The sequence below is a fragment of the Podarcis filfolensis genome (assembly GCF_964270895.1).
Source record: "Podarcis filfolensis genome assembly, chromosome: 3".
Lineage (NCBI taxonomy): Eukaryota > Metazoa > Chordata > Lepidosauria > Squamata > Lacertidae > Podarcis > Podarcis filfolensis.
The window spans coordinates 99,372,674-99,385,036 of record NC_139606.1 but is presented as its reverse complement, the minus strand read 5'-3'; the positions used below and the strand labels follow the sequence as shown (position 1 = coordinate 99,385,036).

Here is a 12,363-nt window from a genome sequence, read left to right as displayed (position 1 = left end):
CAGTAACCTGTTGCCTTGATTCAGCAGTTTCGTTTTATCTTCTTAGGAGGGATGTGGATCCCATCATGATATACAGAAATATGAAGAAGACTGCATGATTGCCGTGTATTTTTTTGGTAAAGTATATATGCTCCTAGGAAGCAATAGAAGAGACCAGCATTTTAGCATAGATGCACAATTGGGCATCAGCACATCCACACTAAAGCAAAAGGAGAAAGAACGGGGACTCCAGCTCCCATCTGCTGCAGTCAGCATGGCCAATGGTCTGGGATGATGGGATTTGGAGTCCAGTAACATCTGGAAGGTCACAGTTTCCCTATTACTCCACTAAATACAGAAATTTTGCTATTTTTACATCAGGTCTTAAGGTGAAAACTTAGAAAGAAAAACACCAACCAGCATTTACTGCTTTGAGATGACATCTGAATTTATTACAGATTTATTTTATTGACTCAGAACTGCCTGCCAGTAGGTTCAATGGGGCTCGCTTCCAGGAAATTGTGCAGAATATTTCCGCCTGGAATACTTAAACTCTGCCTTTCGAGTTCTGCTGCTCAGATGGCGGGTTTCTTCCACTCTCACTCTTGTCCCAGGGGAGGAAAGGGTGTGTGGATGGGGAAACTACAAAAAATGAACCAGGAAGTTTCGCCTCCGGATAACTGCAGTGCGGCTCTACCCCTTTCCCATCTCTTCGGCAGTGAAGACCAAAAAGTACACCGAGGTAGCCTTTGAGGTTGTCTATCTCACTGCCCGATTAGAAAGCGACTTCCTTCCGAAGCCGGCCAAACGAAACCACAGCGCGAAAATAGTAAAATATCCACTCCAGGGCGGGGTCGCCTTAGGGTCTTCAATGGCGCTTAAATGGCGCTCGCGCTTTCGTCGTTCGGACCGACTTCCTCAGGCACTCGCTCAGGACACCCCTCTCGGGGAAGAGGTCCAAGAACGACCCGGTCGCACGGGAGGTCCTTTCTCGCCTACCCCTTCCTCTCGGCGGGCAGCACTGCGGGCAGCTGCCGGCTCGTAAGGCTGGGGAAGCGGAGCTGCGCGCGTGGCGGAGTGAGGCAGCCGCCCCCGGGCGCCGGGATGTATTACAAGTTCAGCGGCTTCACGCAGAGGCTGGTGGGGGCCGGCGCTTCCGCCGCCTACGCCCCGCAGGTAACGGAGGCAGCCGCGCTCTTGGGCCGCCGGGAGCTTGACCTTCACAGCTGCGCTTCACGTAGAGGAGAGACTTCCCTACGGGGCCCGATGAGGTCCAGTTCTCGCAATGACCTAAAGAGAGAACTCTCTCTAACCCTCCACAGTGGGGAAGCCCAGCCAGATGGGCGGGGTATAAATAATAAATTATTATTATTATTATTATTATTATTATTATTATTATTTGAGGAGCGGGGAAGGCGGAATGGAGAAGCGGGCTTCATGTATTCCACGTGCTTCTGTGGCTGCCCACCAGGTGTTCCCTGGGGCGGCTTGCAAGGAAGCGTTGCAGCAGAGAATATTTGAAATATAATATGGTTGGTGTCAAAAATAAATAAATAAATAAATAAATAAATAAATAAATAATTTATACCCTGCCCATTGGCTGGGTCTCCCCAGCCAGTCTGGCGGTTTCCAATAGAATATTAAAATACAATAGTCAGTTAAACATTAAAAGCTTCCCTAAACAGGGCTGCCTTCAGATGTCTTCTAAAAGTCTGGTAGTTGTTTTTCTCTTTGACATCTGGTGGGAGGGAGTTCCACAGGGCGGGTGCCACTACTGAGAAGGCCCTCTGCCTGGTTCCCTGTAACCTCCCCTCTTGCAGTGAGGGAACTGCCAGAAGGCCCTCGGCGCTGGACCTCAGTGTCTGGGCAGAACAATGGGGGTGGATACGCTTCGTCAGGTATACTGGACTGAGGCCGTTTAGGGCTTTAAAGGTCAGCACCAACTCTTTGACTTGTGCTCGGAAATGTACTGGGAGCCAGTGTAGGTCTTTCAAGGCTGGTCTCGGCGGCTGCTTCCAGTCACTAGTCTAGCTGCCACATTCTGGATTAGTTGTACTTTCCGGGTCACCTTCAAAGGTAGCCTCACATAGAGCGCATTGCAGTAGTCCAAGCGAGAGATAACTAGAGCACTCTGGCGAGACAGTCTGCAGGCAGGTAGGGTCTCAGCCTGCATACCAGATGGAGCTGGTAAACAGCTGCCCTGGACACAGATTTGACCTGCACCTCCATGGACAGCTGTGAGTCCAGAATGACTCCAAGGCTGTGCACCTGGTCCTTCAGGGGCACAGTTACCCCATTCAGGACCAGGGAGTCCTCCACACCTGCCCGCCTCCTGTCCCCCCAAAGCAGTACTTCTGTCTTGTCAGGATTCAGCCTCAATCTGCTAGCTGCCATCCATCCTCCAACCGCCTCCAGACACTCACACAGGACCTTCACCGCCTTCACTGGTTCTGATTTGAAAGATAATTTATTGAATTTCTATACTGCCCTATACCTGGGGGTCTCAGGGTGGTTCATAGAATAAAATCGAGATATAAAACCACAAAATACCTAATAAAAATAAAAACAGCAACTCAATACCCCCCCCAAAACCCACACACATTTTAAAAGGGCATAGGTTGTATATCGGATCAACCAAATGCCTGGTTAAAGAGGAACATTTTTGCCTGGCGCCTAAAGGTGCATAATGAAGGTGCCAGGCAAACTTCCCTGGGGAGAGTATTTGAAATATAGTAGTTGTCGGCAATAAGCGTAGCAGAGTATTTATAATAGTTGCTGTCAATAAGCGTTGCAGCAGAGTATTTGAAATATAATAGTAGTTGTCAATAAGCGTTGCAGCAGAGTATTTGAAATATAATAGTAGTTGTCAATAAGCGTTGCAGCAGAGTATTTGAAATACAATAGTTGTTGTCAATAAGCGTTGCAGCAGAGAGTATTTGAAATATAGTTGTCAATAAGCGTCACAGCAGAGAGTATTTGAAATATAGTTGTCGTCAATAAGCGTCACAGCAGAGTATTTGAAATATGTATAATAGCTGTTGTCAATAAGCGTTGTAGCAGAGTATTTGAAATATAATAGTTGTTGTTGTTCTTTGTACCCTGCCCATGTGACTGGGTTGCCCCAGCCACCCTGCGCGACTTCCAAGATACATAAAATCATAATAAAACATTACACATTAAAAGGCTTCCCTGTACAGAGAATGCAGTATATGGTAAATGAAACGAACAGTGAGCAATAAAAACCGGGAGAAATTAGTTGGGGCGGGGGGCATGACCCATTGCAACAAAAGCAGAGGTTGCATCCGCACCACACCTTTGGAAGCACGTTTGCACCACCTGGACAGCTCTGAATAATTGTAGAAGCTGTAGTTTACTCTCCACAGAGCTGCAGTTCCCAGCACCCTTTAGTGAACTACGGGAGGCTTTTAAGCAGAGGTTGGATGGCTGCCTGTCGTGGGTGCTGTTGTTGAGATTCATGCATTACAGGAAGTTGGATTATATGACCTTGGGGTCTCTTCCAACTCTACTGTTCTATGATTCTATAGTATTTCCCAGGATTCTTGGGAGGAAGTCAAGTACAGTACTTTAAATGCAAGGGGCAGGGAGGTTGGGGAATGCATCAAGCAATTTATAGCCTCGATTTAAATTGCAGTGTCCACTGATGTTTGTCTGGGCTGTTTTTGACCTATACAGCCTTTTATGGCCTGGGTCCTGGATTCCTAAGGAACCTGCTCTACCAGAAATCAGAGAGTGAACTTGCTGCAGTCACACAATCAGGCTCTTCTCTGCCTACCCTCACAGGGAGAGGCTGGAAGAATGACAGGGGGACACGTGGCTCTTTCTTGGGTGGTTCCTTTGCTTTGGAACAACCTGTCTTTAGATATGAGAAGCCACTTACCTCTGCTGTTTCCCCCTAAAGGCTGATGCACTAGTCGATTCAGCAGGCATTTTTATTTGTCTTTTGTCCACTTTTCTAATAATTGATTTAACTTGCTTTTTGTTTTACAACTTTATCTTTTAAAATAAAATGGGGCTCACTACTTCATACATTTAGAAAACATGTTGCAGAGCGCTGTTATTTAATGCCTGTGTCTCAGAAGCCTGAGTAGCTTCAACTAATAGTATGGCATTTAGTGTCGACATTTCAGGCATCCCCTGGGTCTTTTTTATGCCGACAGGCCTGTTCCGCTGTTCAAACTTATTAGATGAGCCAGTCGTTTTTATGATTTTTTTTGGTGTTCCTTTTATGATGTTTTAGGTGTTGACAACACAATTTATTCATTCTTTTGTATGGGGGCGGCCTGTAAATACTTTAACCCATCAATTAATTAATGCAGCCTGAAATATTTTAGACGAATAGTTCATATTACAAAGTGACATTCAGCCCCCTTGATTGCCTAGACTACAGTACACTAACCTCTATACAGCTCCCTTTCTCTCTTCTGCTTGCTATCAGTCCGCGTGCCTCTGTTACCCTTTCTCCTTTCTTTCCTTTCCACCGCCAGCGATTGTGCTCCTCTTACATTAAATATCTTGTTTCTCGGGTATCCCAGCCTTCTAGTTACTCTTATCTCCTGGACTCACTTCCTACTTGTCCTCTTTCTTGCCCTGTATCCTCTGCACTCTCCCTACCTATTGCTGCCAACACAGCACATCCCTTTTGCTAAGCCATGGGTTTTCTCCCATGCAAAATGGCTGCTAACTTCCCTTGTAGAAAAACCATTTTTCATCAATGTTCTGTTCCTCTTCACCAAACAGAATATTTATGGTCATTCCTTGATACCATGGCATATTTCAAAATGGCCAGATGGGGACCACACTGTGTGCATATCGGAAAGATACCTCTCAGCTGTAGCTTAGGATAGGCTATATTTCTCAATACAGTTTTTTTGTATTTTATGAATACATTCACAGATATGCAGAATAGCAGTGGGGTCTGTCTTTGGATAGATTTCTGATGCATTCCATAGAGCTGAGTGAGTTCCCTACTGCATGTTTTTTTAAAAGCAAATATAAATAGTTTTACATGAAGTTAACCTGACAAGTGAACATTATTTTCCAAAAATGTATGTGATTGGCAGACAGCTTGATAGATGAACAAACAAAAACTAATTAGTAGACATTCATTTCAATCATGTACTTATTAGCCTTGTTAAAATGCAAATTTAATGTCAAGCATATTGTGTTCACACTCACTGTCTGGAATAATAAAGTAGGGAATCTGTATGTAGGTAATTGTTGGCTGTGCTGCACAGCCTTTTTTACTTAAGTGTAGCTCTGTTAAACGCCTGCATGTAAGAAGTAAAGCATTCCAGAATTAGCTGTGTTTTGGTTCTTCATCAGCAATGCTTGAATGCCTAAATGAACACACACTGCATTGTGAAGGTGGCACGCTCATCTCTTAATTGACTTTCTTTTTAAACGAATGTTCACGAATGCATTCAAAACTCAAGGGGAAGAAAGACTGAACGAATGACTTGTTATGAATGTAACTCCTATTCCTGTTGGTATTGAGGGGTCAGCTCCCACATCTGTTCAGCTGACTAGACTGAGGCTGCAATCCTATACACTCACAACCTGAAACTAAGCCTGATTGAACAATGGCTCTTATCCATGATGGCTCCATTGTTAGAGGCAGTATGCCTCTAAATACCAGTTGCAAGGAATCACAAGAGGGGACAATACTGCTGCACATAGGTCTTGTTTGTGGACTTCCCGGTTAGTATCTAGTTGGCTCCCCATGGGAACAGGATGCTAGACTAGATGCCACTTGCCTGATCCAGCAGGGCTCATCTTATGTTATTCCTTATGTTCTAACATAGTGGGACTGACTTGCAAGGGGTTATACTGGAAAGACCAGGGAAGGACAGTGGGACAAGAGTAGCATTCAGCCACCCTCCAGCTTTGCAGTGTTCCCTACTGTGAAGCTACCCAACTTTTGCTCTTCCTCACTTGTTGCTGCCTCGTTTCTTCTTGTTGTAAGAACCCAGAAAATGTGTACAGAAGCAGTAAGCAATGGCTGTTTGCCCTTCCCTATTCATGGACATTGGTAGACACCATGAGGAAGGCTGGCCTGAGGTCATCGTGTTGGAATGTTGTTGTTTTGAGAAAGCAATACATCTCCAATAGCATATATTTTTTGCCATTAATTTGAGAGCAGTTTGTTGTTTTTTTCAAGTGAATTAAAATAGTTACGAATTTCCAGAGCCCATTCCTAGCCAGAGGCCTGCTTCCCAAAGAAGATGATTTGGGTCATTTACCAAATTTTATTTCATTTATACACTACTCTTTCTGGAAAAAGCTCTGGGCAGCATGCATTGCTTCACCCAACTCCATCTGACAACAGCCCTCTGAGCTAGGTTATTTATTTATTTTTAATTTGGTTTTACAAATGTAAATTGGTTACAATACCAAATACATATCCATAGAATGAGATAACTCTGAATCCCGAGACTTCTTCCATGGGTCCTATTGTTAACGTTTCCGACTGCATATCATTTCATAATTATGGTTTGTATCTATCCATATTGTCCGTAGTATTTGTTACATTACAAGTAGGATTAAAATCCTGCTAATGTTTTCATCTGCTCACAGTGGTCTCCTAAATAAATTATAAACTTTCCCCATTCTTTTTTGAATTTCTTTTCTTCTTGGTCTCTGAGTTTAGCCATTTCAGCATAGTCTAACAGCTTGATTTGTCATTTCTCTCTGGTAGCGATTACCTCTGAGCTAGGTTATGGCAGGAGAGAGTGTGGCTGTCCCAAAGTCACTCGCTAAGCTTCATGGTTTGCTGGAGATTTGAGCCATGATCTCTCCACATGCTGTCTGGGGCTGATGAGAGTTGGAATGTAAGAGCCCTGCTGGATCAAGCTGAAGGCCCATCTACTCCATCATGCTGTTCTTGCATTGTCCTGCCAGATGCCCAGGGAAAGCCTGCAAGCAGGACCTGAGTGCAATAGCACTCTCCCTTACTTGTGATTCCAGTAACTGATATTCAGAGGCACATTGCCTCCTAACAGTGGAGGGAGAACATAGCCCCCATGGCTAGTAGAGAGCACCTCATTGGCTACCCTTGGTCGAGAAACATTTGCTTCTGCATCTGGAAGAGGCAGACTTTGCCAGTCTAATTTTGTTTTCTCGCTGCTTTGGGTTGGCTTCTTGAAAGCTTCTTTTCAATATGTGCTGGTGACTTCATTTGGAAAATTTTAAGAAAAGAGTTGATTCAGCTTCTATTGTGAAGCAGAAAGGGCAATTTATTGATTTAAAACATTTATAACTTGCCTTTTCAATGCATGAAGATGCTTCTAACAAAGCGTCCACTAATGCAATAGCAATAAAACCAAAGTTCCATAAAGTCACTAAACTGTGCATCCTATGGTGGTAGTATTTTATAAGCAGACATGCCCACTTAAACGTCTTGCAGCAGAGGAAGGTTTTGCCTCTTCCCTGGATTGCTGCAAAACATTAGAGCTGCAGACCATTTTGTCACAGTTCTTCCACAACTGTGGGGCAGTCTCCTATCCCACATGTCCTCCCCTCATGTGATATGGGGCACACAGTCGACTACCCCCACTCTGCAGAATATAAACAGGGAAGCTTGTGTGGGAAAGGCTGTCTCTGAGCTATATGGGTTCCTACCAGACCTTGGAAGAGATGCTTAAAGGTAAAATCCAGCACTTGGCCCCAGAAATAAATTGGCCACCATTGTAATGGTTGCAAAATGGAATATATTTCTGAAATACACAGGTCCATGCTGCAACAGCCTACAGTTAATGCAGTTCAAAAGAATTATCAAGGGAGGGAGGGACGGAACAGGCAAATTCAGGTTCTTACCATTTAATTCTGAGGGCAGAGACGTCAGTGGTACTTGAACCCAACTGAGCTGATGGAGGAGATTTTGTTTTCTCCCCTTTCCCTTGATAGCAGGCACATGACTTGCCATTTGCAGGCAAACTTCCAGACTGTAGATATGCACTTGACCGTAATTCTCTAAATGTCTCTTCTTGCATTTAACATGGATGGTCCTGTGGAGTACAGTGTTCAAGGTTAAGCCAGAGACGCTCTTGCTTTGTAGTCTCTTACTGTCTGGTCACTTGTTTATATAGCTGATAATGTATCTGATAACTGTGCTCACTGCAAACAAAGTTTTAATCGTCTCATTTTATGCAGGGATTCAAGCCAGTTGTATCTACAGAATCGCCAACTCTAATATTTGCAACGCCAACTAAAATTGCCTCAGAAGGACCGTCCACCATCGAGTATCTTGGTAAAAACCGGGTACCGGAGCTGCAGAAGTTTTTTCAGGTGGGAAGAAACAATATTCAGTCAATAATCTTAGTTGAATTTGTGTCTGATCGCTGGGGATGCTGAATGCTTGAGGCTTGCAGAAGTGTTGATAAAATGCTGCTAATATCTTTGTTTCTATGTTTACATTAGAGGTCAACAGTATTTTAAAAAGAACTTGAAACAAATTTTACAGCAGGCTAAATGTAAGTTCAGCGCTAGGTGCACTCTGCTTGATTTTTGCCTCCTCCTCACCTCTCTCTCTCCCTCTCCTGTTCTCTTTCCCCCTGCCCAATCTTCAACCATGCCTTATCTGAAAATTATCCTGTTTGTCCTTTGCTTGATTATTCTTACAAGGTTGAAGCTTTCAATGAAATGGAAGGTCTTTGGCAGGAACAAAGACCAAGTGTGGGATTCAACTAATGATTTCTGTCCATGGAAGCCCTGAGTGAGGGCTTCCGCTTGTGTATTGGGGCTTTGGTTCCTTCTCTTCTCCTTTGCATGCCTCCCCCCAAAAACTGGCTTGGGAGAGACCCCAGAACAGCATATGGGAGGAGGAGAGTGGGAATTGTTGTGTCTGGCAGGCCAAAATGCTTGCTGTGACAGAACAGCCACCTTGGTGCAACGTTGAATTACTCTCTGAGAGGGCAAAGACTGGAACCTGGGAAAAGACATGGAGATCTGAAGGGGGCACACAGGCTTGTACACAAGTAGTGATAACTGTGGAGATTATGGAGAAAAGGAGCTGTTGGGAACATTTAAGAATCATCCCCCAAAACTTGGCAGACCATTTTTTGCTTTTGAGTCCTCTCTTGGCAATGTCAGTATGTTGCTGCACAATATATTTCTCTCTGCACTACTCATGCATCTATGGTAGCAGTTCTCAAAATTCTGGACCAAATTCCAGTTTCTACTTTTAAGAAAGAGCACTGTACATGCAGAGTTCTGCTTGCAAGTTCCACTTCTATAACAGCAGCATTTTGGACAACATCTGCTGATACGAATAAACTAAGCACTAATCTTTTTTTGCTTCTTCAGTCTGTTGCAGATGCTTGCCATATTCAGGTCAGTCTTGCCCATGGGCAGTTACATAGGTTAAAACCCAACAGTTAAACATTGCTATTAACGTTATGCAACTACTAATAAATGCAGTGGGTTTAGCAGTTGAGATCAGTGTAAACCACTGGAGCACCTTGCATGGAATATGCAAAACTCCCTTGTTCTGATAGAATAACAGATCTTTAAGAAGCTCACTTTTTCTCGCATTCTGTTTTTATTCGGAAAACACTCCCGCTCTTAATTGGTGTTATTTCCTTTTCCCTTGAAACCTCACGACTTGCAAGTTAGCGATGCTTTGCCAGGAAGCATCTTGTGTGATTAGCCACTTAAAGGAATACTCTGCCGTATTCTTTTATACTGTGTGTAAGTGAATAGTGCAGATGCGATGTGGGAGTCACGTAACGATCCTCATCAGTGCAAGCCCTATGTGCGGGCTTCTGTTTGTGCCATGTGGCTTTTCTTTTCCTCATCTCCTCCCTCTGTGCACCCCCAAAATTGGCTCTAGGTGGAGGTTGGGAGAATCCCTAGAACAATCCTTGGGGAGAGGGGGATCATTCCATCTGGCAATCTGACATGTCTGCTCACATGGAATGTTTGTAGTAGCGTGACATTGAGTCCCTCCCTTAGTTTCCCTTTCCCCTCCCATAAAGTCTGGATGTGATGAACTTCCTTGTGATTTCATAACGCTGTGCTCCCTGATAGGCTACCAATGACAGGAAACATGAAATGTCACAGTGTCAGAAACCTAAGAAATTGCCATTTAACAGCTCAGACCCTGCGTCCATCTGTTCCAGCATCACCTTCTGCAGTGGGCAGAGGCTTTCCAGGGTTTCAGGCAGAGGTGTTTCCCATCATCTGTTACTTGATCCTTTTGGCTAGGGATGCCAGTTACTGAACCCGGAGTTTCCTGCCTGCAGCTGTTTGCTCTGTGGCTGAGCTGTGGTCCCTCTCTGTTGTCAAGACAGGAGGGCCAAGTGTTAGGAAAGGAAAGGGAGGACCTACATGTGCAGCTGCTTAAATATTGAGCACAGCCCATAGAAGTCAGATCTGTTTCCCTCCACCTGCCATTCATGCCACAACTGAGCTGCATGTACCTGCCCTGTGACACAGGCTAATATACGTAGTTAACGTGCATGGACCTCTGCTAAAGGTTCCCAGGGCTTTAGAAGTTATCATGGAACACATTTGCTGGGCTGCGTGTGGGTGTGTTCTGCCCTTAAACTGGATGGAGTTGGGTGGGCTACACTTAATTATCGAGAACTTGTATAAATAATAGGTAAAGGTAAAGGTACCCCTGCCCATATGGGCCAGTCGTGTCTGACTCTGGGGTTGCGCGCCCATCTCGCTTAAGAGGCTGGGGGCCAGCGCTGTCTGAAGTCACTTCCAGGTCACGTGGCCAGCGTGACAAGCTGCATCTGGTGAGCCAGTGCAGCACACGGAAACGCCGTTTACCTTCCCGCTAGTAAGCGGTTCCTATTTATCTACTTGCACCCGGGGGTGCTTTCGAACTGCTAGGTTGGCAGGCCTAGGACCGTTGCTGGGACCGAGCAACGGGAGCGCACCCCGCCGCGGGGATTCGAACCGCCGACCTGACGATCGGCAAGTCCTAGGCGCTGAGGTTTTACCCGCCCCCCCCATTTGTATAAATAATACAAATGTGCATATTTGCTTTGAGTAATCTCTCATTGCTGTCATGAGAAAGGTCAGGAACTTACGCAGGTCACCGAAGCCATAGTCTGTGCTCGCTGCTATCTTGGTTTAGCTTTCATTCACATTTTGTACAAATAGACTATAGCTTGGGGGATGGTAATGTACATGCTTTTATTAATTCTTATGTATATATTTTATTGATAACAGAAACCCGATGGCTTGCCAGTGCACCTGAAACGGGGCCTTCCTGATCAGCTTCTTTACCGGACCACGATGGCACTAACAATAGGAGGGACCATCTACTGTCTGGTAGCGCTCTACATGGCAGCCAACCCAAAAAAGATGAAATGAATGATCCCTGATTAATAGAGACTAATGACTATCCACTGGAAGGAAGACTTGCACTTAACCTTCTGCCGTTACACTTCAATCATGTGATTGTATGTTGCAAATTCTAGAGATTTGATTTGGGGTTTAAGAAAAGTTCAGGAAATGGTGACCTTCTAACGCTTACGAGAAGAAGAGCAAAATTAATATCAGAAGTTGAGAAGAAAGCCATTATCTCCTGTGTAGCTTTGCAGATTAGTCTTCACACCCTTGACTTGAAAATAAGAGGCGTCATGCAGCAGGCATTCCTGACAGTAGGGCAGGCTAGGTTGGCAGTGCAAACTAGAAATGAAGTTGTTACGTTGATTGATGACCTCGTTTTAGGGACAAGGGCATTTGGAAATCTTGTTGAAAGTGCATTTGACTTGCAGAAGAAAAGATTATGGACTGAACTACTAGGCTGATTCAAAATGGCAACCTGAAATGATTTGGCTTGATAATTCTCACTGGAATTTATCATTTAGGCCCCTTCTCAAATTATGTTACAAGCCTGACTGTGATTTCTGTGGAGTTGTTTCAGCAGGGCTATGTTGTTTTGATTAGCTCCTGACATTTTCTTCTGATGATCTGTAAACTTCATTCCATTTCTGTGAGCCATCTCTTGAAAGCGGAGCATTGCATTCAAAGACAGGTTCTGTGTAGAAACACTTGACTCCACCACGGTTCCACCCTCCCACTCCCCCATCTCTCTAAAATAAAATTCTATTTGTTTTAACCTTGGAATAAATACAGCAGTACAAATGCCTCACTTCTATCTGATGTATCTGTTTTATGGGTAATATGGAATAAGATTTACTGTTGTTTTGTGTTTCAGCAGTGGTACAAAACCAGTGAACTACTTTGAACCTAACAAACACAAATTTATGACTGAGTGAAGCGCACCTATCTTCTGGATTAAAATTGGACACACTCCACTCTCTTATACCCCCAAGAGTTTTGTTTTTGAACTAGCTTCTCTGGGTCCACTGCTACTTGGGTTTCTGCAAATGGCACCGATTGGAAGAA

General features: G+C 44.4%; 1 protein-coding gene across 2 annotated transcripts; it reads left to right on the top strand.

Moving 5' to 3' along the window:
* The first annotated feature begins 955 nt into the window (after window positions 1–955).
* COX7A2L (cytochrome c oxidase subunit 7A2 like) lies at window positions 956–12,112 on the top strand. 2 transcript variants are annotated; one of them, XM_083605631.1, is made up of 3 exons: window positions 956–1,155; window positions 8,149–8,283; window positions 11,179–12,112. In XM_083605631.1, the coding sequence occupies exons 1-3, from the start codon at window positions 1,084–1,086 to the stop codon at window positions 11,320–11,322; spliced, it is 351 nt and encodes a 116-aa protein (XP_083461757.1). In that variant the 5' UTR covers window positions 956–1,083; the 3' UTR covers window positions 11,323–12,112. The 2 variants fall into 2 exon arrangements, with proteins under 2 accessions (XP_083461757.1, XP_083461758.1); XM_083605632.1 differs by lacking the exon at window positions 956–1,155 and adding an exon at window positions 6,706–6,827.
* Window positions 12,113–12,363: the final 251 nt, after the last annotated feature.

Excerpts from the sequence above, each read along its gene's own strand:
- COX7A2L (XM_083605631.1), top strand. The coding sequence starts at position 1,084 with ATGTATTACAAGTTCAGCGGCTTCACGCAGAGGCTGGTGGGGGCCGGC. Across the intron at positions 1,156-8,148 it reads CCGCCGCCTACGCCCCGCAG|GGATTCAAGCCAGTTGTATC; the intron begins GTAACGGAGGCA and ends CATTTTATGCAG. Across the intron at positions 8,284-11,178 it reads AGCTGCAGAAGTTTTTTCAG|AAACCCGATGGCTTGCCAGT; the intron begins GTGGGAAGAAAC and ends TATTGATAACAG.